The sequence below is a fragment of the Camelus dromedarius genome, chromosome 17 (genome assembly GCF_036321535.1).
Source record: "Camelus dromedarius isolate mCamDro1 chromosome 17, mCamDro1.pat, whole genome shotgun sequence".
In the NCBI taxonomy this organism is placed as follows: domain Eukaryota; kingdom Metazoa; phylum Chordata; class Mammalia; order Artiodactyla; family Camelidae; genus Camelus; species Camelus dromedarius.
This window is the reverse complement of record NC_087452.1, coordinates 1,569,163-1,594,533: the sequence shown is the minus strand read 5'-3', so window position 1 is coordinate 1,594,533 and position 25,371 is coordinate 1,569,163. Positions and strand designations below refer to the sequence as shown.

General features: G+C 51.5%; 1 protein-coding gene and 1 long non-coding RNA gene across 2 annotated transcripts; both read left to right on the top strand.

The window, feature by feature from the left end:
• Positions 1-260: 260 nt before the first annotated feature.
• LOC105090119 (uncharacterized) lies at positions 261-6,082 on the top strand. The gene is made up of 3 exons (XR_010384742.1): positions 261-443; positions 5,611-5,738; positions 5,935-6,082. It is a non-coding gene; the product is annotated as an uncharacterized LOC105090119 (long non-coding RNA).
• A 2,260-nt stretch (positions 6,083-8,342) lies between these two features.
• RPN1 (ribophorin I) lies at positions 8,343-24,922 on the top strand. Its single transcript, XM_031471053.2, has 10 exons — positions 8,343-8,653; positions 11,142-11,206; positions 13,150-13,456; positions 15,381-15,590; positions 16,696-16,888; positions 18,549-18,648; positions 19,753-19,891; positions 20,106-20,225; positions 23,043-23,288; positions 24,394-24,922. The coding sequence occupies exons 1-10, from the start codon at positions 8,381-8,383 to the stop codon at positions 24,574-24,576; spliced, it is 1,836 nt and encodes a 611-aa protein (XP_031326913.2). The 5' UTR covers positions 8,343-8,380; the 3' UTR covers positions 24,577-24,922.
• Positions 24,923-25,371: the final 449 nt, after the last annotated feature.

Genomic DNA, 25,371 nt, shown 5'->3' with positions numbered 1-25,371 from the left:
GTCCCCGAAACAGGAAAGCCCCTCAGCGTTCCGCACCGCCACAGCGGAAGCCGCCATCTTGTACGGCAAACCCTTCCATTTTCGGGGCCGGCCCGCTGACGTGCCTCGCTAGGCGGGAGCCAACATAGGCGGCAGTCGCGCCCTCTGGCGGTGGGGCCAGAGCAGGGATGGCCGCTTTGACCCGCGGGGGATTCTGCTTCCGGGTCTCCTTGGGGGCGGGGCCTTGACGTGAACGCCGAGCTGGGCGCGGCTGGGGCGGCATCGGAGCATGCGCATTGGGATGGCGCGGGCTCGCGGCTGGGGGCGGCGCCTGCGTGGGCTGAGGGTCCGCGTGGGCTGAGGGTCCCCGTGGTCTGTTCCTCCCGCGCCGTTGTCACCGTTTACCGGTGAGAGAACGCGCCCCCCACGCCCACCCTGCTGCACCCTGATGGAGGGGGCTGGAGGTAAAATGGGGTGACGTTGCCTAAGCCGGGCAGTGTTGCGAGGGCCGAGTTTGGAGACGACAGTACCTGGCGCGTAATTGCCGTCCGCGTCGTGTCCTTTGGTAGTACTGGTAACAGCCGCCACGTGCCGCGCGCACGTCGTCTCCTCGCGGTGCAGCCCTTCGAGGCGCTGGTACCCGCGTTTCCGAGTTGCAGACGAGGCAGAGGAAGTGGACGGTCCAGGTCCCCGGGTCCCGGAACAGCTAGCAGAAGCGCCCATACAGTTGGGGCGGGAGACTCAGATCTCTCCTGCTACACATTCTTCCTGTTTGGCGTGTGCAAAAAAGGTGGTGAAGGAACGGGCCCAGCCATCACAGTTCTCGCAGCCTCGTGGGACAGGCCCGTGGGGAGGGGAGAGGAGGGGGTGGGAGGGAGGGGGTGGGAGGACTGGCCGCAGGAAGTACCACAGGGTATGGGCTAGAGAGGATGGAACAGCATCTTTGTCCCGCCGTCTGCACCAGACGAGAAGGAATGGCTTCCAGCCTGCAGAATGGGGCTGAGAGTAATAATAATTGTTACAACACAGGCATCAGCTACCGTATCTGCTCTTAGAGGGTATTAATTCAGTCTGAGAAGTGGGGGCTGAACTTGGAAAACGTAGGTCCCTTATCCTTGGCAATCTGTTTACTTACCTATAAAACCAGGGTAGTGGGGATCCCTGAGGAGAGCGATTTGGTGTCCTGCACTATCATTTGGTATGGCTTTTGATGGGATACTGTGTTGGCAAGGCTGGGGAAAACAGGCACTGTGAGCGTGTACATTTTTACAACCTCATTAGAAACCAAGCTGGCAACATCTGTTAACAGAATTAATCCTTTGCATGAATCCTTTGGTCAAGCACTTCAAGGCCTAGGAAATTGTCATACAGGTGTAATGCCCCCTGTGCACAGACGCATGTACAAAAAGATAGAATCGAGCATTGTTTGAATAGCCAAAGCCTGGAAACAATCGATAGGGAACTGGTCTACTTAAAAAATGAGACACAATCATGTGATGGAGTACAATGCAGCCTGTAAAAAGAATAAGTCAGTGCTATTATGGAATAAGCGCCAAGATTATATTGATCACATATAATTATGATTGTGTTTGGCTGCAAAAAATAGAATACTCTTCTGTTGTGGCTTAAATAGACAAGTGTTACTCTGTCTCCCTGCAGTAAGTAGTCCAAGGTTAGGCACAGCTGAGGCTTGTGTGGTGTGCTATCAGGGTCAGACTCTTAAAATTTTTAAACTCTTTCTCATTGTGAATGATCATATATATGCATAAAACATACGTGTTCAATTTAGTAAATTATAGTAACATGAATATTTAGGTAACCAGTACCTAAGTTAGGGGAGAGGATGTTGCCAGCATCCCAGAAGCTCCCCCTTGAGCTACTTGACCCCTTGTGCTTGAAGGTCCCAAGTGGGCGTTCATCCCATCGTGGTGTACACAGTGGGACTCATGGCAGGGACGCCACTCAGGCCAGCAGCAAGCTGACAGCCAGTGGCTGGTCCTCCCTGGCCAGTTGCAAACAACCACAAGGTGGTAGCTTAGCCGTCAGAGCTGTTAAAAGTCAAGAGACAAGACACAAGAATGAAGTAATTTTCCCAGGGCTGCTGGCCTCCATGTCAGGCCAGACGTTGTGGCCCCAGCTGTACCACACACCCATGTCGGAGACGACAAAGCAAAGGGACCCAGCTGGGCTGTGATGTTTCTGAGGACGGCTGGAGGAAAGCTGGGGGCTGGGGCTGACATACCAGCCTCTGTGTGGTCCTCCTTGCTGCTCCGGTCTGCCCCTTGCCATAGCTGCAGAATTCTAGCTGGGACCGGGCCAGGTAACAGATGGTGGTCAGCAGATGGCCACCCAGGCCTGATGAAGTCATCGAAGACACCGCCTGTCCCCACTATGCTGCTGGAGGCAGGCAGGGAGGAGACGATGTTACCAGGCACTGGCCGCTTATGTTGAGAACCATGTGGTTGGCAGTGAGGATGCTCGCCTGGGAGATGGGCTGCTCTGCAAGGTGACACTGACAGGGTAGGAGGGCGTGACCTTGATCAGGGTGATGGTGAAGAATGACGCGGTCTCTGTGTGCCCCTTCACCAGGACGGCAGTGGGCACTGCCACCGGCTGGGTGGCCACCTAGCTCCCAGGGGCTGCACAGAACTCCCCTGAGCGGGGAGATGATGAAGTGGGGAAGCAGAGCAGGGGCAGTGTGGTGCACAGGTCGGGACCTTGGCACCGAGAGTGGGGAGGCCACTCCAGAGGGCCAGCTGCCTGGCAGATGCTGCATGAGCACACCTGCTGAGCTCAACGCTGGGGCCGTGTCCAGGCTATGTGCGAAGCAGATGGCAGTGGTTGCGGAGATGGCGCTGGGAAGCACGGAGCCCAGGTCCACCTAGAGGAAGCCAGATGGTGCCTCCTGACCCCTTCACAGTGGCTGGCGATGGGTCTGCCCCAGGGGCGATGCTCTGGTACCACCTCGCTATCAGCCTGCTCATCGGGAACCTGCCTGAGGTTGGGCAGTTCCCGAAGGCAGCCCTGGCTGTGTCAGGAGTCTGGCAGTCTTGTCTTCCTTATAAGAAGGGGGCAGACTAGATGTCTTTGGAATTCACATTTCCAAGATCCGTGGTACCTGTATCCTAAGTAAGGAGTTGTAAGTTCTCCCTCATCACACCCCTGGGTGGGAGTCCAGGACCTAGAGAAGATGCATTTCTGTCCTTGGCAAGGTTTGTCAAGCCAGGTGTGCAGGTGCACAAATGTCTTGTTGTGGAAAAAATGAAATGAGGAAAACTCATCCTATTTTTCTATGACTGTCCAATACTGTAATTGTCTAATATCGCACCTAAATTTATGTGTGACATTCACGCTGGACAACACAAAAATTCCAGACAAACAGAAACATTGAGGTTTTGTACCTTCATCTACACAATGTGCATGTATTGCTTTCTGTAGTTGTCTTTTAAATCAGAAGAGAAAAAAGAGCCACAAACAGAAAGTACGTTTATGTTTTCCTTTATATTTGCCGACTTGGTCATGGTGTGTAATTCTTTTTACACCTTGCTGGATGTGGTTTGCTAATATGTTAATGAGAATATTTGCATACATATTCATGAAAGATGATTGGCCTGTAGTTCTCTTCTGATGGCTTTTCCTGGTTTTGGTGTCTGGGTAATGCTGGTCTCACAGAATGAGTTGGGAAGTGCTCCTTCCTCTTCTGTTTTTGGAAAAGCCTGAGATAGGTTGGTATTGATTCTTCGATGTTCGGTAGAATTCCCCCTTGACGCCATCTGCCCCGGGCTTTTCATTTGTGGGTGGCTTCCACATCTTCCCTTGTTCTAGGACTGTTCAGATCGTGCGTTTCTTTAGTACGTAGGTAGTTTGTGCTTTTCTAAAATTTAACTATTCCATCTGGGTTATATAATTTGTTAACATACAAGTGGTCATAGTATTTCTTTTTGATCCTGTTCAATTTCTGTAAGCTCAACGACAATGTCCCCTCTTTCATTCCTGGTTCTGCTAATTTGAGTCTTCTCTCTTTTTTTCTCATTCAATCCAGCTGTAGATTTGTCAGTTTTGTTGATCTTTTCAAAGAACCAGCTTTGGTTTAGTTGGCTTTTCCCTGTTGTTTTCTGTTCTCCATTCCACTAATTTCTGCTCTGATGTTTATTGCTTCCTCCCCTCTGCCTGCTTTCGGTTTAGTTTACTCTTCTTTTACTAGTGCCTTATGGTTATGGATTGAGATCATTCTTTTTTCTTATCATAGATAATTAACTGTTACAAACTTTCATCTTAGCACTGTGATAGCTTCATCCCTTAAGTACCCATACGTTGTGCCTCCGTTTTCGTTCATCTGAAAGTATTTTCTGGTTTCTCTGAGATGGTTGGCATGTCTTCAGCCCTTTGGCTGTGTCGTCCCACCACTCCCTGGCCTCCATTGCCCTGCTGCCAAGTTAGCCGTTGCTCTCACGGGAGCTCCTTTGTGTGTTACGGGTCCTTTGTCCTTTGACGCTTTCGAGGTTTTCCCTTTGTCTTTGACTTCCAGCATTTTTAATATAATGTGTCTGTTTGTGGACCTCTTTCTGTTTATCCCAGTGGGGTTTTCTTGAGCTTCCTGGATGTGACAGTTACTGTTCATCAATACATCTGAGACGTATTCAGCCGTTATTCCCTGGACTATTTTTCCTGCTCCTCCTCCTCTCACTCCTCGCTCTCCGCTCAGCTTACGTGTGCTGGTGTGCTCGATGGTGCCCCATATTTCTCTGGGGCTCTTTTCACTTATTTTTATTTTTAATCTCTCTGTTGTTTGGCCTCCTGCATAATCTCCACTGATCTGTCACACGTTTGTTTATTCTTTCTTCTGCCAGTTTAGACCCACTGTTGAGTCCGGCCAGCCGTTGGAATAATTCTTTTGGAAGTGCCAGATCAAGTGCTTGTGTTTATTTTTCTACTGTGTTGTCTGTCTTTTTCTTGTTAATTTGTATTTTTCTATATATTTGGGGTAGGAGTTCCTCTGTTAAATGTGTTTCAGTGGTCTTCTCTCAGTCTGTGGCTTGCTTTTCACTTAACAGTATGTTTTTTATTTTATTTTTTTATTTAAAAATTTGGGGGGGTTAGGTTTTTATTTATTTATTTATTTTTAATTTTAATGGAGGTACTGAGGAGTGAACCCAGGACCTCATGCATTTAAGCACGCGCTCTACCAGTGAGCTCTACCCTTCTCCCCCCGCTTTTAAAAAAAATGTTTTAATTTTGATTTGGGTTTGGGATTTCCAGAGGAGTTGAGAAACTGGTAGAGTTCATTCCTGCTTGCTCTCAGGCTATCAGTCTGCACAGCTGCTAATTTGGCCCCTGTCATCTTTCACCCGTTTCCCTCCTGTGAATATCTTATATAATAAGAACATGGGTGTGGGCATAATTCTTCAAACGGTCTCAATAGTAAATAGCTTAGGCTTTGTGGGCCATACAGTTTCTTCTTTCATAGTGGGAAAGCAGCCATAAACCGTGTACAAATGAATGTGTGCACCTGTGTTCCAGTAAAACTTCATTTACGGAAACAGGTGGTTTGCCTGCAGGCCATAGTTTTCACACCCTTGCTCTATAGGAAAGGAATGTGCTCTCCTCTTCCCTTTCCTCTCTTCCTATTAGCTGGGATGTAGGCGTGATGGGGGGAGCAGATGCAGCCATCCTGAACATGAGCTGGAAGCCGTGTGTCAAAGATGGGAGAGTAATCACATGGAAGGAACTGGAGTTACCAGTTTCCATAGGAGTCTTAGGTGAGAAATAAACATTTTTCTTGTTTAACCCATTGTTGTTTTGGAACATTTTAGCAGCAGTTCATACATATATATACGTGTGTGTGTCTGAAATATACTGTACACCAGAAATTGACACAACACTGTAAACTATGTCAATAAAAATAGATAATTAAACAAATAAATAAAAAGAGGTGTTTGACTGCCTTTCTTTCAGATTGGTGTGGTGGCCATGCAACTCAAAACTCAAGAAAATGCTTCAGGAGGGAGTGAATTAATGAATTAATGAAGAGAATGTAAATGGCTTCAGTGTTTACGGAGGACTTTTTGGCAGTATTTTCTAAAATAAAAAGTAACAAACTGTTCACTCGTCATTGATCCTTCTCCGGGCCAGATGCAGTCTGTGGTCCCCCTTCCTGACTTCGTCTTGCAAGGAGACAGAGGACACGGGTAGCAGCAGTTGCCTCCCAGGAGTGTCACTGGGTGGTCAGAGTGCAGAAGATCAAGACTGACTTGTCAGTGTGGTGTCCAATCTCCAAAACAGTCCCCAGTAATCACCACCTCCTGGCTCTCACAGCCTTGCATTGTCTGCTCCTGCCCTGTGCTGGGGTTGGTCTTGTCAGTAGACCATGGCAGCGATGATGGTATGTCGTTTCTGAGATTACAGATGACACTCTGGTTGCTGGCTCCCTCCGTCTGTTGCCTCCTGCCAGCAGCCATGAGTGAGTGGTCAGCTGGGGCCACGGTCTCTGAACACTTAATGGCTTTAGAAGATCTGCTCCAAGGTCACGGTCTGAAATGCTGGGGTGGTTCAGGCATATCTTTGCTGTACAGTTGACATTTGGTGAGAAAAAAATCAGATTGATTCATTCATTTGGGATCTGCTGGGTCTCCCTAGATTTGCAACTGACTGCTGCCAAAACAGATTCCCTGCACTGTGTTTTAATAATGACTCTGTTAGAGTGTTTGGCACTGTCCGTCCTGGCATTGTTTATGGGGTGTCAGAGATCAGACTTCTAGTTGCAGTTCTGCTTTTTTTTAAAGTGGCAGTACTGAGGATTGAACCCAAGACCACATGGATGCTAAGCACCCGCTCTCCAACTGACCTGTTTACCCCTGCCCTTCCCAGTTTTGCTCTTAAATGGCTGCAAACCTTGGGATCAGTTGCCCTCCCTGGACCTGGGTTTCATATTCAGAAAATAAGGATTGGACTGGGATCCCTAATGCATGCTTTTATCTATAAAAATCTGGGATTTTATTCAACAGCCTGGGTTAGTGGAATGAGCCCTAGTCTGGAGTCTTTCAAGGTTTCCAAACAACCTGACATTTGCTGGCTTGATTATGTGAGTTTACTCACCTATACGATAGGGATAAATAACATCTACAGTGGAAAGCTCGTTTATTCACCCAGCCTGTGCCTACTGGCCATCCCGTACCGCATGCTGCGCTCCTGGCATGAACAATGTAGGCAGTGTTGACTGGAATAAATGCACAGCCTTAAAGTTGAGAGTTCTGTTTTATTTGGGGGGATGACAGCCTCTGAGACCACCCTGAGGGATAGGGGAGGAGCTAGGATATATAGGAGTTTTACAACAAAGACCAGGTAGTTGAAACATTAAATGATTGTTAACTGAAGAAAACCAGACATCTCAAGTTAAATAATTTAATGCTTTTCTACGTATGGGAGGGAGCAAACATTTGGGCTCACCGAATTCATTCCTTTGACAAGCACCTAGCTATCTAGGGCCAGTGTCCTGTTCTTTCTTGTTCTGAGTCCCCTCGCAGTGCACCATTGTGAGTGGCTGCAGAGGCCAGGCTGCAGGTTTGTCTCCACTGAGGGGTGGCGGCAGTGGCTGACTCGATGGCTTCAGCATTCTTTGTTTACTGATATGGTTTGCAGTGTCTTTTGTTCACAACAGCATCCCTGCCCGCAGAGAGCATACCGTCTGTATTAGTTCCTTACTGCTGCGCTAACAAATGACCACAAACTCAGTGGCTTAAAGCAACACGAATTTATTATCTCTACAGTTTCCTAGAATAGAAGTCGGAAATGGGCCTCACTGGGGTAAAGTCAAGGTGCTTTCGGTTTGTCTGGTGTTTCTTGTGGTTGCACTGAGGTGATTGCATTTTCAGCAGTTCTGGGGCAATACCACAGGAGTGACGTGCCCTTCTGGGTGGGGTACGTGACGTCACTATGTCTTATAGGCGGTGACGTTAACCTTGATCCCTTGGTCAAGGTGGTGTCTGCCGGGATTCTCCAACATCAACTTACTACTTCCCACTTGGTAATTACTGAGTATTTCAGGGGGATACTTTGAGACTGTGCAGACAACCTGTTTCTGCTGAAACTTCTGTCCTGGCCTTTACCTTCTCCGTTTAAGCTAAATTTGACCGTGTCAAGGAGTAGAAAGGCCAGTGGTCCTGCGGGGGAGACGCGGTGGGAAAGAGCAGATGGCCTGGCTGGTTCCTGCGAGGTGAGGTCCGCGCGGCGCGCGCACGCAGGCGCCCGGCGGGCAGCCCGTTGCCCGGGAGACGGGGTCCTTGCCCCTGGGCGCCGCCATCTTGGGGCGCAGGCCGGGGCCCAATGAGCGGCTGCGCCGTGGCCGGGGCGGGGCGGGCGGCGCGCGCGGGCGGGCGGCCCGAGGCTCAGCTCGGTCCCGGCCATGGAGGCGCCCGCCGCCCGCCTGCCGCTGCTGCTGCTGCTGCTGCTGCTGTTCGGGGCCTGGGCCCCCGCGCCGGGCCGCGCCTCCCCGGAGGCGCCGCCGCTGGTCAACGAGGACGTGAAGCGCACGGTGGACCTGAGCAGCCACCTGGCCAAGGTGACGGCCGAGGTGGTGCTGGCGCACGCGGGCGGCGGCTCCGCGCCCCGCGCCGCCTCCTTCCTGCTGGCGCTGGAGCCCGAGCTGGAGGCCCGGCTGGCGCACCTGGGCGTGCAGGTGAGCGCCGGGGCCGGGGCCGGGCGGGGAAGGCGGCCGTCCCGCCGCCGCGGACACGTCAGCACAGGCCTGCGGGGCGCGGGCGCGGCGGGAGAGCGGGCCCCGTGCCCTCCGTGCGGCGGCCGACCCCGTGGGGCTTCCTTCCGGACGCCGCCCAGGGGGTCGGAACGGTGGCCGGTCCCTGCGCCCACGGCTGAGCGCGTCTGAAACTCGCTGCTGTTTTTTAAAAAAAATTAACGGAGTCCCTGGGGTTTGAACCCGGGACCTCAGCACGCGCCCGGCCGCTGAGCTACACCCTCCCCGCAAACCGCGCCTCCTAAGGTTGCCGGTGAACGCTTTACAACGTTTTATCCTTCAAGTTAGTTTAAAAATCGTCCGGGTAGTCCTGACCTTGTAAACTGCAGACAGGTCAAGGCCGACTCTCTCCCTGCCCCGCCGGTTCCCCTTGCGCTAGAGCAGCGAGCGGGGCCCGGGTTCGCCCGTGGTGCCGCCGGCGTCGCCTGGCCGGGGCAGCGCGGCCTCCCGCGGGAGCAGTGTTGGCTTGGGGGCCAGCGGGAGTGTGCGTGCGCAGAGGAAGGCCTTTTCCTGCTGTTTTCCTTGCGCAGCCCCCACTAGGTGACGGCCACCCGGTTGCTTGTTGGGGAACAGTCATGGCAGTGTCCTGTTCCTTCTGAGCCCGCCTTGCTGTCTGAGGGAGTCCCGAGCTATAAAGTTGCGTTTACAGGGATTATGCTCGGAAATGCCTCCTGTTCCCTTTCAGGCCTTGTCCGTGATGAGACACGCAGTGTTACTTAAAGGTTTGGTGGGAAGGTGGATTAAAACTTCACCTGAACGTTCTGAATGTTGAACCGCATTCTTTTGTAAGAGCTAGTTCCCGTACAGTGAGGTTGCCTCCGAGTGACAAGGCGGCGGCAGGCAATGTCTCCAGGCCTGCGGGAGACTGCTTGCAGGCTTGCAGGCTTGCAGGCTGGGCTCTCTTACCGTGTCTTACTGCGAATTGACTTTCAGGTATTGTGGTAGGTACTTTAAGTGCAGAACAGCCCTTTGAGGTGCACAGTTCGTGCAGGTGAGGAGTCTGTAGTCTGGGAGGTTAGGTTGCTTAAACCCAGGACACGAAGTCCTAGACAGTCAGGGCTTAGGTTAGTGTGCTTCAGAGCTGGTGTGCGTGTTCTTCCCTGAACCGTGCGGCCTGTTCCCGCCTGGATGGCTCTGAGGTAGGGCTGTGTAGTCCAGCAACCGGATTTACTCAAGTCATCTTTAATTTGTAGTCCGAGAGAGATGACTTCAAGGGAAGTGTTTGCTCCTTTGCACCCTTATCCCAGAGGAAACTGGATGATAAACTTAACTAAGGGAGTGTGTATTTTCGAACACTTGACTTGGAGGCTTTGGTGAGGTTGCTAGAATTTTTTTCAGTGAATTATTTCCAACCATACATGTAGAATTTTAGAGGCTGAGAGTGGGGTCCATGGTGACTGTTGACTAAGAGCCAGTGGTTCCTCGCCTTCCTCCTATTGAAGACTCAGCTTACTCTCCCTCTCACTTGGATCCTATATTTGCAGTATTTCGTCTAATCTTTTACTAGATTAGATAGTGTGAGTCTAGTAAGTATTTAGAAGTGAACTGAACAGTGGGAGATCCTCATCAGCACTGCTGTACCAGAACGTTCCCACTGTGTTTGCGTTAGCCTGTACAGCTTCCTTGGCGATGGTTATGTGATTACTTTTTGGATTTTTGAACTATTACAAATAGCTTCCTCATTAAAGCTTTGTATATCCTATTGGGAATCACTGCTTCGGTCCTAAAAAGGAGTCTTAAAATTCTTTTTCTTTTGGTGGAGGTTGGGTTGGCAAAGAGATCAGTGTGTGTGTGCAAGTTTTTTCCTTGTAATCTGATGGACAATCTCCTTGAAGACGCCTCTTCTTTCTCAAAGACCGTGCAGCTTACTGGAGTGCACACACTTTTCCTGGTCGCACCTCCGGTTGCAGTCAAGGATGAGAGTAAGGGAGGGGCCCGGCGGCGGCCACTGCTTTTGCCACTTTACCTTCTGTTGTGTCGGTAAAATCGGTTTTGATGATGCCTGAGACTTTTATCCTACAACAATAAATACATTTGTTTTCTGTGCATATGCATATTTGAACGTAAAAGAAAAGGAAAATGTCCAGAGAGAAACCTTTCTGACCTATTTGGAAGCACAAAGTGTATTTGGAAGTGTCATTGTTATTTGTATGTGTGTATTTGCTCATTCAGGAAAATGTTACTATTTTTACAGAGCGTGTTATACAGCTTATTCAGTGCGAAAGTAGATCTTTTGACAAGGTTTTGTATTTCAGTTGAAAAAAAAATTGTTACTGAAACCAGAATTTAATCTTTGCAAAGTTCTGGTAGTTTGAATTCTTTTATGTGGACATTTTGAGGCAGTTAGTCAATTGTTGACTCAAAATTTAGAGGCTAAAAGCAAAAAAGAGTAACCTCCTTTGTTCTGTTACAGGTGAAGGGAGAGGATGAGGAAGAAAACAATCTGGAAGTACAAGAAACCAAAATTAAGGGTAAAAGGTAAGCTAACGTCAGAACATCTCTGTCTTGCCTGCTCTGGTTGCAGGTCAGCACATCAGGGCTGGAAAGGTCACGAGGAGCGGTGCTTCGAAGGTGCCTGGTGTGTTAGAAGCTGTTTCGGTCAATCCTGTGTGTGGCCCCATGGCCTGGACCCATTTACGATGTCCTCCCACATTACTCCTGCTGGAATCGGATTCCCTGAGAGTGGCAGTGTGTTTGACCACATGGAAGTAGTTTCTTCCTCCCAGATCAGGGCTCTGGTCTGTGAGGGGGTGGGGACGCCCCAGCTGGTAGGTGGGGACCCGGCACGTGGGAGCTGTGAGCCACTTGCCTCAACAGACCTCCTCCCAGCTGTGGTTGGCTGCTGCCCGGCTTCCAGGGCGCCGAGGCCTGACCGCACCTCCCTCCAGCCTTCAGGGCTGTGAGAGAGTGGCAGTTCTTCTCAGGAGGTAGGCTGAGCTCTGTGCACTTGGAGGCTGGGTTTGAACTTGCCTTGTTCTCTGCTGTAACCTTGGTACCTCGCACTGAGCACTTGTTACTTATTTTAAAACACTTTATTAAGGATATTTTCAAACACACGTAAAAAGCAGGAAGAATTGTGAGGAGAACTCCTGTGTATCCCATCACCCAGCTTCAGCCGTCGTCTGTGTTGTGCGGGGTGTGCGTTAGGCACTGAAATACGTGTGGAGTGAATGGTGCGGGGAGAAGAGGTGCTTTTGGCTCAGTGATTCTTACTGGAGGGGAGAGCAGTCCCCCCGCCCCGGGACATCTGGCACTGTCTTGAGACCTTTCCAGTTGCTGCAGCCGGGCAGGTGCAGCTGGTGTGTGGTGTGTGGCGTTCAGGGATGCTGTCAAGCACCGTACAGTACCCAGGACAGGTTTCCTTTCCAACCAAGTGTTTTCCACCCCGAAATGTTGTAGTTTATCACAGGAAGAAATAAAAAATTTGGTTGCTGACCAGCAGACCATTGTGCTTTACTCCCATTCCCCGTATGACTCAAAAAATGTTAAATTGGGTTTGGCAGAATTTTTAAAACTTTTCTCATTAGTTTCGAATTTAAAAAATCAGAATGTGCTATAACCACAGCTCTGTTATTTGCATTGTGCCTGTCTGTACAGAATTTCACATGAGGTTATAAATGGGATCGCATTTAAGTTTATTAAGCCGTCTGGCTATATAAAGCTTAACAGCAACTTTAAACAAAAATGTTATTTATCCCACAAACCATATCATGATAGCTTCCACGTTTGCGTTCTGGATCTTGTCTACTTGCAGATGTGTTTTCTGTAGTTTCAATTGCTGTGCGATCCTACTTTTTAACCTTTTTTCCCACGCACAGCATAACATTTTCCATTTCCTGTGTGGTCTTCACGGTTGTCTTTGTTATGCTTCGTCCTCCTTGAGTTGCACTGATTTGATGCACAAAAACGTTATCCTCTGAGGCGCCAGACTGCGGTGTGTTGTGATTACCTTGATTTTTCTGTTGCGGAACGTTCACGGAAATACATTTCTTCACATACAGTTGTATGTGTACTTATTTTGAAATGGAATCATACTGTGCCAGTTGTAAGCCGATTTCTGTTACTCACATTGTGTGGGGAAATCTGTCGTTTATATACATACAATTGCGTGTGTGCGTGTACCTACATACGTGTCTGCGTCTCCAGGCACCGTTTTCGGTGGCGGCCGACACTCCAGTGTGTGGCTGTCCTGGGAGGCTTTCAGCCGTTACCCTGCTGTTGGGCGTTCGGGCCGTTTACACTCTTGTCCTATCAGACAGCCTTGAGGTGGGCGTCCATTCGCTTGTGTTGAAAGGCGTAAGTGGAGAGATTGAAGATGGTGTCTGCTTTTGTCTTGGCCCAGGCTCTGCTGTGGCTTGGGGCTGCTGCTCTCTCTTCAGTCTCCCAGTCTGTCTAATTCTCTCTCCGGCTCCTCCCTCCAGCGGGAGATTCTTCACTGTCAAGCTCCCCGCTGCTCTTGATCCCGGGGCCAAGATTTCCGTCGTCGTGGAAGCGGTTTATACCCACGTGCTTCAGCCGTACCCCACCCAGATCACCCAGTCGGAGAAGCAGTTTGTGGTGTTTGAGGGGAACCATTACTTCTATTCTCCGTACCCCACGAAGACGCAGACGATGCGCGTGAAGCTCGCCTCCCGAAACGTGGAAAGCTACACCAGGCTGGGGAGCCCCACGCGCTCCGAAGACCTCCTGGATTACGGGCCCTTCCGTGACGTCCCCGCCTATAGCCAGGTAGGCTGGTGTAGGGTCCAGCCCCCCCACCTGCCTCAGACTGCGCCCCAGAGGGACCGCTCGCTGGGAGGCTTGGGTGGAAGCCCAGAGTCCTTTGTAACCGGCTGTGGAGTGACTCCATGGGGCTCACGGTCCTCATTCTGGGAGCACAGACAGAGCCGGGGAACTCTTTCAAGGAGGTGGCATTTGGGGAGTTGGCGTGGGCGCTGGGGGAGAAGGAACAAGGCCCCTGGGCAGAGTGCTGAAAAGGGACAGAGGCCCGGAGGTGGGAGGTGGGCTGTGCTGTCGGCTGGGGCCGAGGTGGCTGCGCTGCTGAGCCAGGGCTGGGCTTTCCAGGTACGGGGAGGCGGTGAGGCTTAAAAGAGGTGTTGTTATGATGGAAATTGTCGAACGTGCTGAAGCAGAGAATTGTGATCTCATGTGCCCATTGCTGAGCACGTGGTGACGGGGTTGCCGCCCCCCCCCCCCCCCCCCCCGTGCTTCAGCTGTCCCTTCTCTCTGCTGTGAAATTTTAAAGCAAACTCGGGAACCATGTCATTTCATCTTACATGCTTCAGTATCATCTCTGAAAAATGGATATTTAAAGCTTCTCTGCATCTCTGTGTACTTGGAACATGTGTCACTAAGGATGTATACAGTCAAAATAATTTCATAATTTATTCTAACATAATTGTTTCTCCGTTTTCTCTGTCCCTTGAATGTCAGTTTGACGTATAGGTAGGTCTGTTCATCTTGGTTATTTTCAACTTTCAAGAATTTTAAAAGTTGATTTAATATGAAAACATGATTCTATAGTCAAAATTATGTAACCAGGAGATTCAGAGACTCCTTTCACTTCTCCCTCCCAACTGCCCTCCTCGGCGACCATTTACATTAGATTTTCGTTTATGCTGAAACGTTTCCTCCTGGAGACGCGCGCGGGTCTGTAGTAAGTGTGCTCACGCTCCTCTGTCTCTGAACGTGCGGCGCACTGTGTGTGTTCCTTTGCTTTAGACTGAGCTCATGTTGGGACAGAGATCTAATTATCTCTACATGGGCTTTTAAGACTTTAACAGTTTAGATTTTGGACTTCCCTCCTTCATTTTAAATTAATATAAGGCTTCCGAGAGACACTTGGCAGACACTGGGGAAAGCCTGGCATGAGTTCACATCCGCTCTTGATGCTTCGATACCTGAGTCGTTTCTTTTTAAGGGGCTTTTCACCGTGGAGATCGTATGATACTTGCAGTGCTTAGGGTAGTCTTTAAGCATTTTACTTTTCCTTTGTAAACTTCTTTTTTTAGGGGAGAGGTAATTAGTCTATTTATTTATTTAAATGGAGGTGCTGGGGATTGAACCCAGGACCTCGTGTGCGCTAGGCAGGCACTCTACCCTGAGCTCTACCCTCCCCCACTTTGTGAGCTGTTTTTAATGGCTGTTTCTGTTTTGCTTTGTTTTTGATTCCACATGTATGAGAGATCAAGCAGTATTTTGTATTTCGTCCTTTTAGATTTCATTTCTATAGGGTTCTGGGTGCATATTCATAGAAAGGCACTTGAATTACTTAGTGATGAGGAAGATTTAATACTAACCTCAGTGGTGAAATTGGCAGAGAAATGAAGGAATTTTCAAAGATGTCTCCTCTCCCTGTCTTGGGCCTCCTCGCAAGGCAGTACTTACGACGTCCAAGTGTGAAGCCAGACCGTCTACCCAGTCGAAGACCTGAATTCCTAGTGTTAAGTTCATGGCCTTGAACATAGTAATGAAAACTGCTGGGCCCTCTGGGTTTTTATTTGTAAAATGGGGGTAAGTGGCACTTACTTCATTGTGATGTTTTGAGAACTAAATGAGAAAATGTGCTGAAATTACTTAGTTAGAGCTCACAGAGGAGTGCCTGACATAGTGTTGATTCGTCACTTTGAAGTGCCTGTTCCTTCCTCTCCAGGATACTTTTAAAGTACATTCTGAGAACAACAGTCCTTTCCTGACCATCACCAGCATGACCCGAGTCATCGAGGTCTCGCACTGGGGCAATATTGCCGTGGAGGAAAATGTGGACTTGAAGCACACAGGGGCTGTGCTGAAGGGGCCCTTTTCGCGCTATGATTACCAGAGGCAGCCGGACAGCGGGATCTCCTCCATCCGCTCTTTCAAGGTATGATGCCTTCGCCCTGGACGTGGGAGAGGCTGCCATGTCTGTGCTTGCTTTAGCTTTTTGGAAGTAGCTAAATACGGACAGTTTGGGGTTGATTGGTGTTCAGGTAGCTGAGTGACGGTGTTAGAACCAACAGGAAGAATCCTGAAGAAGGTGCCCCCATTTATGTAAGTAGGCTGTGGTTTTCAGAGAAATTTTGAATAATGAAGAAAGGAAAAGCAAACCCAGATACCAGTATTGCTGACATTCTTGTATTTCCTTTTCCTTTTTCTTTTTAAAATTGTATTGATGTATAATTGACATATTAGTTTCAGGTGTAAAACAATATGATTCAGTGTTTGTATGTTTCTAAATGATTGCTGCATCAAGTCCACTAAACCCCCATCATCATACATTTTTTCTTGTGATGAGTTTTTAAAAAATTATTATTGAATACATTTTACATACAGTATTGTGTAAATTTAAGGTGTACAATGTGCTACTTTGGTATGTTACTATATTGCGCTATGATTGATGTTGTAGCTCCTTTTTCTTTTATAATGCTGTTGTGAAAACACATTTGATCGTATTGCATATACAGTTTCCTTTTTTGTCTTTTAAATGAAAACTTACAAGCATCTTCATGTATATTACAGAAGGGCTCACTGTGCAAACGTTACATTTTTTCCCATGATTATCAAAATATGCTTACCGATTTAGAAGACACAGTAAAACATGTTAGATGGAGAAACCCTCTCATAATTCTACCACCTAGTGATTTGATGTGATTTCTTCCGTCTTCAGTTCCCCTTCCTCCAAAATAACTTAGATTATTTCTGCCTTTGCACTGAGTCTTCAGCATTTGCAAAGGTAGTTAAGTCTGCTGTGTACTGTTTAGAGGGATTTGACGACTTACCGCCCTTGACTGGAGAGGGGGTGCGATACCTAGACACTCTGAAGCCTCTGGGAGGCAGGTGAGGCCCCCCGGCTTGCATCAGGTTTGGGGACTGTTTGAGTTCAGCGGTGCTGTGATGAGGATCTTGGGGCACAGAGTCTCTCCTGTATTTGGAATCATTTCCTCTGAGTGGGTTCCCGGAGTCTTGAGAAGGTCCATTCGTTCTTGCAGACCATCCTCCCTGCTGCTGCCCAGGACGTGTATTACCGGGATGAGATTGGCAACGTCTCCACCAGCCACCTCCTTATCTTGGACGACTCCGTGGAGATGGAGATCCGGCCTCGCTTCCCTCTCTTTGGGGGGTGGAAGACCCACTACATCGTTGGCTACAACCTCCCGAGCTACGAGTACCTCTATAACTTGGGTCAGTGCTCAGCAGTTAGAGGGGAGCAGGGGAACGTCTGTCTTTTTCTTTAGTTTCCTGTGGGTTTGTTTTGTTGTTGTTTCTTGCGTGTGTGCGTGTGTGTGTGTGTGTGTGTGTGTGTGTGAGAGTGTGATAACTGCCGGTCTCTTTAGATGGGGGGAGCGTTCCCTTGTCACTCTGAGGAAGGCTGGGACGCCAGGAGCAGCCCAGCCCCCCGTGGCACAGGTGGCTGTTGGGAAGCGACACGTACGCACGCCGGTCCCTTCAGGTGGGACAGGAGGGCTCTTCTTGCCCCCAGTTCTGCCGTAAGACGGAGCTACTTGGAGTCTTTAGATGTGAAGTATTTAAAAAGTAAGATTCAGAGAATAATCAACACTTCTACACAAGCACCCAGAACTGATGATTGTAAACATTTTGTCTTATTTTCAAGTCTTTAAAACCTGTTGAATCCAAAATAAAATACAGACAATCATACGGAACAAACACATAGCTCAGTAAATTACTGTAAGAAGAACACCTCATAACTCAGGTCAAGAAAAGAGAGTTTGCCAGAAGGCCCTCCACGTCCCCCTCTTCCCCAGAGCAATCATCTCCCATCCGCATCTCCCTGACTTCTGGGAGCCACTCTTGAATTTCTGCATCACTTTATCGCCCAAGTGTGTGCCTCTAGATACTCTAGCTCTGTGTTTTTTGTCAGTCCCTATTAATCCGTGGTTTCCTCCTCCATCCGATTTCCTGGCAGTTTGTTGCAGGACTTGGCCCTGGGTGTAGTGCAGCCCGCGGCCTGGGTTGCTCACTCTGTGTGGTTCTGGGTAGTCCTGTCTCCTGTTTTTCTAGCAAGTTGACAGCTGCTCTGGAGCCTGATCAGACTTGGGTTGGACCCCTTCAGTGAGACTCAGCTGCCGTGGCTTTTCCTACAGGCGTGCAGTGGTGTCTGGTGTCCCCTGTGCCACGCAGGGCCGGACACAGCCCCTCCCCACTCTGCCTCCTGCTCATCGTGAGGCCTCGCCCTTGTGCTTGTTCAGCCGGATTCCTGCCGGCGGGCCTTCATTTCTAAAGTGATTTTTTCTCTCCTTTCTCCTTTTTCCTGAGTTCTGTCACTTTTCTCACCTCTAACTCGGGTTCTGCTGCTCTTCTGTGCCTTTCATGTCCCTTTTGCGCAGCCGTCAGCTGTCTGGACATCACCGGGCGGCCGTGACCGGCTTTGTGGCGTCTTTCCTGCAGGCTTCCCCTCTCCAGGATGTTCTCTGATTGTGACTTTTTTATGTGACTCCCTCTGAGCGAGAGGCGGTGGAGGCTTTTCTGCTGCTTCCTGTCAGCATGAACTTGCAGGAGGAAGTGCCTTGACTGCCCGCTCTGCTGCTGTGGCGTCGTGTGAACGGACGGCTGCCCGGAGCACTGTGGTCCCTGCTGCGGTCTTCTTACTGAGTCTTGTTTTAAGTGTGGTCCGTGGGTTTTAGTTTTGTTGGGTAGTTGCTCGAGCTCTTTGTGGAAGTTGGGGAAGGCCTCTGACCGTGCTGCCCACCACCTCTGCCTGCCAGAGTCTCCCTGCCTGCTGACTTCAGGTGGCATCTCTTCTGTCCTCTGTGTCAGGGGACACGCCCTGCTCCTGCCCCTTCTTTCTGTTTTCATGACACCGTGTGTCTGCTTGACCCTCCAGGAGACCAGTACGCACTGAAGATGAGGCTTGTGGACCACGTGTTTGACGAGCAAGTCATAGACTCTCTGACTGTGAAGATCATCTTGCCCGAAGGGGCCAAGTGAGTGCAGCTTCCCTTTCTGTCCGCCTCGCCCACCCAGAGTGCCCTGTGGGTACCTCCAGGGGGCACAGCGGGCTGCTTAGCACACGGTGCTGACTGAGAACCCCGAGGCTCCTGACCGGGTTCAAGCTGAAAAGTTCAACTCAAGTGAGGGCACAGTTTGTTTGTGGACTGTCCCCAGCACAGTGGCTCTGTGTGACCCGTGCATGGCAGGCCAGGGTGATGGCCTGAGTCTGATGGGGTGACCTGCAGCAGGAAAGAATGCAGGGTCGAGATGGCTGGCGGCCTTCGTGCTGGGCTTGTAGAAAGGGGAGGGTAGCGTCTCGTCCTGGGCCCCTCAGCCCTGGTTCAGAATGGGGTCTCACATGGTGTGCCAGGGTTCTGTACTTGCAAACACAGGCAGCTGTCTCTGGCCACATTTAGCAGAAAGGAGGGAATTTGGAAGGTAGGGGATCTCATGAAATGATGGCATAAGCTGAAGAAGCAGGCGGGCGGGGTAAAGGATGCAGCCAGGGCGTCTCCGGGAGCCCGGCTGGTGGAGACTGTCACTTTGGAGGCAAGCGCCTGGCCCCCCTTGGGTCACGTGTGTGCTCTGAGCACCAGGAGGGACTTGACTGTTCCTCCTCGGGAACATTCCACAGGGGTGTTACTTCCTTCAAGAAAACTGGAGCACGTTGTTTGCCAGGAGGAGGGGGAATGGGTCAGGGCAGATGAAGCAGGACATGTGTCCCCCAGACACCCTAAAAGAAGTTGTCAGTCTTGTAAGGAGACAGAGCTTTTGAAGTAACTGCTGAGGGGCCTCACCCGGCCCCCGACTGCCCCTTGTTGAGTTGGATGCACTTGGGGGACGGGGCGTGTGGCCTGAGACCCTGCAGGGCCGGTGCTGGGAGATGTCGTTGGCTCAGCGGGAGAGTGGCCTCCTGGTCAGGGTCTCTGGTGGTGGGCCAGCTATCTCGGGGTCGGGTGTTCCCCGAGCCACAGAGGGAGCAGAATGGAGTGGAACCAGTGAGCCTGGAAGACCCTGGGCCTTGGGACCCTCACCTTGAACCTAGGTGGTCGGCACAGTTTGTCTGAGGTTCTGTCTCCCCCTCCCCCCTCCCGCAGGAACATCCAGGTGGACAGTCCGTATGCGATCAGCCGTGCCCCTGACGAGCTGCACTACACCTACCTGGACACGTTTGGCCGCCCCGTGATCGTCGCCCACAAGAAAAACCTGGTGGAGCAGCACATCCAGGACATTGTGGTGCGCGCTCCGCAGCCGTGTGTCCTCCCCAGGGGGCTGCTGTGGGGCCTGGACTGCCCATCTTTCCCTGCTTGGGCTGAGCGGTTTGAGCACAGCTGCCTGGGGCGGGCCAGGGGGCAGCCTGGACAATTGCAGGCCCGGGGAGGCCCCTTGACCCCAGGCTTCCGAGTCCAGGCTGACCGTCTCAGCATGCCTTCTCTCTGGCTGTCTGCAGGTGCACTACACCTTCAACAAGGTGCTCATGCTGCAGGAGCCCCTGCTGGTGGTGGCCGCCTTCTACATCCTGTTCTTCACCGTCATCGTCTACGTCCGGCTGGACTTCTCCATCACCAAGGTACCTGCTTGGCCTCTTTGATGCATGCCTGACTCGCTTTCCCGACACCGGTCCGCATAGCATGCGCTATTGGCTGGGAGGCGCCCTGCCCGTGGCCTAAGCCTTACTGCAGAGAGAGGGCCTGATTGTGTTGCTGTAGTCACAGGGCGCGCGATGTTAAGTGAGGCAGTGCTGGCGGGGGCGGCAGTGGGCAGACTGCACTCGTGATGGTGAGGCCAGGAGGCCACAAGGGCTGCCCGAGCAAGTGGCAGGCAGAAAGGTCGGGAAGGCATTTGGCTGGAGGCTTTGTGGGACCTGTGGGTAGCAGTGGCGGGGAGGGGGGGTGGGCTGTGAGCAAAGACGCTGACTCGGCTGGTTTCCTAGACCAGTGAGGCCGCCCCAGGGCTGGGGTGCAGTGGGGCAGCTGCCGGCCAGCTGTGTCATGGGAAGGCAGAGTCTAGGTTTATTATGAAATAGCCCCATTTTCTGAGCTATGAAAATTGCATTTATTTGATTTTTTTTAAAAAAAGGTATGTTTTAAAATAATTCCACATTTATAGAAATTTTGCAAGAATAGTAAAAAGTAACTCCTGTGTGCTCTTCACCAAGATGAAGCAGTTAGCATTCAGCCCCTCTGTCTGTGCAGCCGCTTGAGAGGAAGCTGCCGACCGTACCTGAACACTCGTGCATGCGTGCAGCCTGAGAACAAGGGTTTTGTCTCACGTAACCTCAGTGCGTTGATCCGATTCGGGAAACGCGATGTTGCAGTGATCAGTCACCAGTGTGCCGACCAGGTTCCAGTCGTGCATGCTGCCCAGTGGCAGCTTTCACAGCCGTGGTTTTGCACACTTCAGAATCCAGTTGAGGGTCAGAAATTGCATTTAGTTGTCACATTTCCTTTAGTCTGGAACATTCCTCAGCCTTCGTCTGCAATCACCTTGACATGTTTGAAGTGTGGTTTGTAGAATGTCCCTTAATTTAGGTTTCTTGCATTTCTCCATGAAGTTCAGATTATGCATTTCTGGGAAGAACATTATGAAGTGATGCTGTGTCTGCAGTGCGCCACCCAGGGGGGGCCTGACGCCCGCTGGCCCCAGGGCTGGGGTCTTAACTCTCCTTGCTGGGCTCAGCGGGCGCCCCCTGGTTTCTCCACTGTGAAGCTACTGGTTTTCTCACTAGTTACTACATAATCTGTCTGAGGCCATACAAGCATCATACATGTTCACCCATTAGTTACAGTATTTATTATTAATTCTTATCTGATCTGTTACTTGTTGGGGTGGTGGAAAAACATTCTTTTTACCTTGTTAGCCATCTCTCTACTGTGAGGAAAAGCTTTTCTTGTTGGTTGGTTGGTTATGTGTTTGGGTTCATGTCTTACTTTATTCCATGGGTTACTGTCCATTGTCGGTTTATCCTGATGCTCAGACTGTCCTGGTTTGGCTGTCTTTTTCATGTCTACATCATGTTTTCGAGCCGTTCTTTACTGTTGGGCACAACCCGTTGCAGGCACAGCTTGTCCTGGAGCCCTGTTCCTTTCAGTGCAGAACGGCGCCCAGAGACCGCGGTGTGTGAGCCGGGGCCAGCCCTGCTTGCAGAGGGTCTCCGCTGCTAGGTCTTCAGCAGCCGGAGCTGGGACGTAGCCATCACCACACATGGGCTTTAGAAGATGACTCAGCACTGGCGCCTTTCACTGCAGGCTGATGCCACCGGCTGCTTCGCCTGGATCCCATCCTCAGGGTGGTGTTTGTTTGCTGAAGTCTGCAAACAAAACGGTCTCACAGTGGCTGCACCGGACCCACTGGGACACCAGGCCTCCCCGGTAGAGCCCCAGGCTTGTCTGCAGTGGTTTTGTCTTTAGACTGAGGCCGTGTCCCAGGGTGCCCAGGGCGCCACTTACCTGAAATGTGCTTTACTTATGCTCAGGTGTCACTCTGCTCCCCTCGGCCGCCATTGTTAGGTTTGTGGTGGTTGTGAAACTGTCAACGTCAACAGAGCTCTAAACTGAGAACTTTAATGATGCGGTCTCTGCCCTCCTCACCGGCCTTGCAGCCGAGCAGCCCCCTCAGTCCCTACACGGCCTTCCTGACTCGTTTATTTTGCAAACATACGTAGATACTTTAACTCTTGTTTCCTGTTCTTGTGTACACAAAAGGTAGCAGCAGTATGTATAGTTTTTACTTTGTTTTTTTCACTTAACAGATACATCCTGAAACTCACCCATGTCAGTTCATAGAGTGCTTTCTTCCTTACTATTTTTATTGTTTTAATAGCTGCAGAGGACTCCGTTGTATGGATGGGTCATAGTTCATTCAGTTAGTTCCTGCGTATACATCTCTCTGTTTTAAAGGTTTGGTAATTTATTGAGATGAAAACAAATTGTGGGCCAAACACTGTCTGCAGACCAGACTAAGCCTCGGAGCTGCCGGGCTGGGGCCCCTGCGGTGGTCTCTGTGAGGCGCTCTGGAGACCACGCGGGGCCCCGTCTGAGGGCCGAGGCTGGCAGGATGAGGCGCTTGGGAGGCATCCTTCAGGCCCTGGAAATGGGAAGGGTTTAAGGAGGGAGGAGACGTAGTAAACGTCCTGGAAACCTCCCCGGCCCGTGCTGGGGCTTCTCCCCTCAGCGTCCCGCTGCCCCTCGCTGGTGTCAGCACCCTGGCACATGCGCGCGTCTGCTCCGCCCCCCTGCCCCCAGTCCTGCCCGCTGCTGACATGGCCCAGGGTCAGTGTCTGCAAGGGGCTGATCCTCTGACTCTCCAAGACGACGGCTCTTCTGGTTTGCCCAGCCGCTGGGGGTGCTCTGGGGGGTGAAGGTCACACACCATGTCTCTCCCCCAGGACCCGGCGGCAGAGGCCAGGATGAAGGTGGCCTGCATCACCGAGCAGGTGTTGACCCTGGTCAACAAGAGAATCGGGCTCTACCGTCACTTCGACGAGACGGTCAACAGGTACAAACAGTCCCGGGACGCGTCCACCCTCAACGGCGGCAGGAAGAGCCTGGAGGCCGAGCACAAGGCCCTGAGCAGCGAGGTCGCGCTGCTGCAGGCCCGGCTGAAGACGGAGGGCTCGGACCTGTGCGACAAAGTAAGTGCCACTGCTGGCTCGCCGGCCGGCTGCCAGGCCCCCGGTGGGGAGTGTGCTGACTGTCGGAGTGGCCTGCGGTGCCCTGCCCCCCCACTCTGGGCAGCTCCTGCTCGCGGCCGGCCGAGGGGTGAGTGCTGACCCTCGTGGTGGACGAGAAGAGGTGGGTCTTGCCGCGAGCTGGGCCGGGGGAGGGCGCTGCTCGCCTCCTCGCCCTGTCTGCGTGGCCGGTACTGAGGGGCCCGGACTGGCAGGCTCCCGGCGGCTCCGGCCTTCGCCCACGACTCAGAATCATGGGTCCGAGTCCAGGCTCTGGTTCAGACCGTGTAAACCTCGCAAGTTTCCTAGCTCTTGTTGTCTCTAACATGGGTTTTTTTTTTTGTCTCTAGCGTGGGGGGGTTTCCCTGTCTCTAAGTGGAGCAGGTAGTGCTTCCTGAGCTCACAGCGGGTGTGCGTGTGAAGTGAGTCAGTGTCGTGGTGTCACCTAGAGCCGGTGTCCCTGCGCCCTGGCCTCCCCTGTGCCCCCCGACGCTCCCTCCCGCCTCCGTGCTGTTTTCTTCAGAGCACCTGCCACTTCCTGAAACCGTTCATTCACGTGCCTAAGCTTTTACTGTCTGTCAGTCCTGAGGCGTGGAGCCAAGCCTGTCCTGACCGCTGTTCTCCAGAGTGCAGTCGTGCCTGGCACCCTGGTCACCAGATGTTTGTTGAGTGTTGAATGAATGTGGCCATAGAAGTCCTTGGCCTCACACCCAGTCAGTGATGACCGGGGAGCCATCCACCCCCACCACTGGCCCTCTGCCTGGCCGAGTCCCCGGACCTCGTTTTAGTTTGGCTGCTAAAGGGAAGGGAACGGGTGCTCACTGGTGTCTGCCCCGAGCCGGGGTCATGCGTGTTTTCACACTCAGCCTTCATGTCCTCCTTCCCGGCTGGGGGCCAGGGGATGGGGAGGGGACCTGCTCCCAGGGCCAGGGCTTGTAGGACGGGGTTGGTTGGGGCGAGGCGGCCTGTCTCCCTCCACCGCCAGCCCCTCTGCCTGTGAGGTGGTGGCCTGCTTTGGGCAGAGGGCAGGGGGCCACTCTCGAGCCTGCCCTGCTCTTGCCTCGGCCAGGTGAGCGAAATGCAGAAACTGGATGCGCAGGTCAAGGAGCTGGTCCTGAAGTCGGCGGTGGAGGCCGAGCGGCTGGTGGCCGGCAAGCTCAAGAAGGACACGTATGTCGAGAATGAGAAGCTTATCTCTGGAAAGCGGCAGGAGCTGGTCGCCAAGATTGACCACATCCTGGATGCCCTGTAGGCTGCTAGCCTCCAGGCCAGCAAGTGCAAAAGGTCTTCAAGGAAGAGAGAAGCCTGGCCCTGCCTCAGGCAACAAAAGAAGCTTAGTTTTTGTCCCTGAAGTGTTCCTTAAAACAAACCCCCCCAAAACAAAAAAAACCTTAAACTGCATTAAAAACAAAATATCTTTCTGTTTTGAACAAAGAAATGTTTGCGTTGGTTTTGTTTGTTCTGAAGTCTGTGAAACTCCTTCCACTGGGAACCCCTTGTTTTAACGCCCTCCTAATTCCCGGTGTTTGCTGTTCTACACGCGTGTGTTTTTTTCAAGTGCATGTGATCAAATGAAAATAAAGTTAGGACTGTGAAAATTTGTTTTGTTCTGTTGAAAATCTCTCATAATTTATTTCTAAACTCCGGGGATAGTACTTTTATCAAGTGCTTTTTACCATTAAATAATGGGTTTGCCCCTGAGAGCACTCTCAAGTTTGGGTGGTGAGTACTGGTTACATTTTGGCTATCAGAACCACGAGGCCACAGAGGTGGCTGGCCTGGGTGAGGTCCCAGGGCGGAGTGGCGGGGTCCCGAGTATTTGTGTCACAGGCTCTGCCGGGCCCCGTGTGGATGATGAGCGACACAGAGGCGGCTCTCATGGAGGACAGACAGACGTTTGATCCAGATTCGTGGTCACAGATTGACAGGGCTCTGCTGGTGCACACTGCAGGGCACTGGGCACCTCCCTGAGGAAGCTGCTTTCCAGTTGAGTGCTGGCAGAGTCACACAGGTGGCGGGGCTGGTGCCATGTCCAGCTGGAGCGCAC

Bases quoted from the DNA above. Each gene is read 5' to 3' on its own strand.
- RPN1 (XM_031471053.2), top strand. From the start codon at position 8,381: ATGGAGGCGCCCGCCGCCCGCCTGCCGCTGCTGCTGCTGCTGCTGCTG. The intron at 11,207-13,149 runs GTAAGCTAACGT...TCCTCCCTCCAG, and splicing joins ACCAAAATTAAGGGTAAAAG to CGGGAGATTCTTCACTGTCA. The intron at 18,649-19,752 runs GTGAGTGCAGCT...CCCCTCCCGCAG, and splicing joins ATCTTGCCCGAAGGGGCCAA to GAACATCCAGGTGGACAGTC.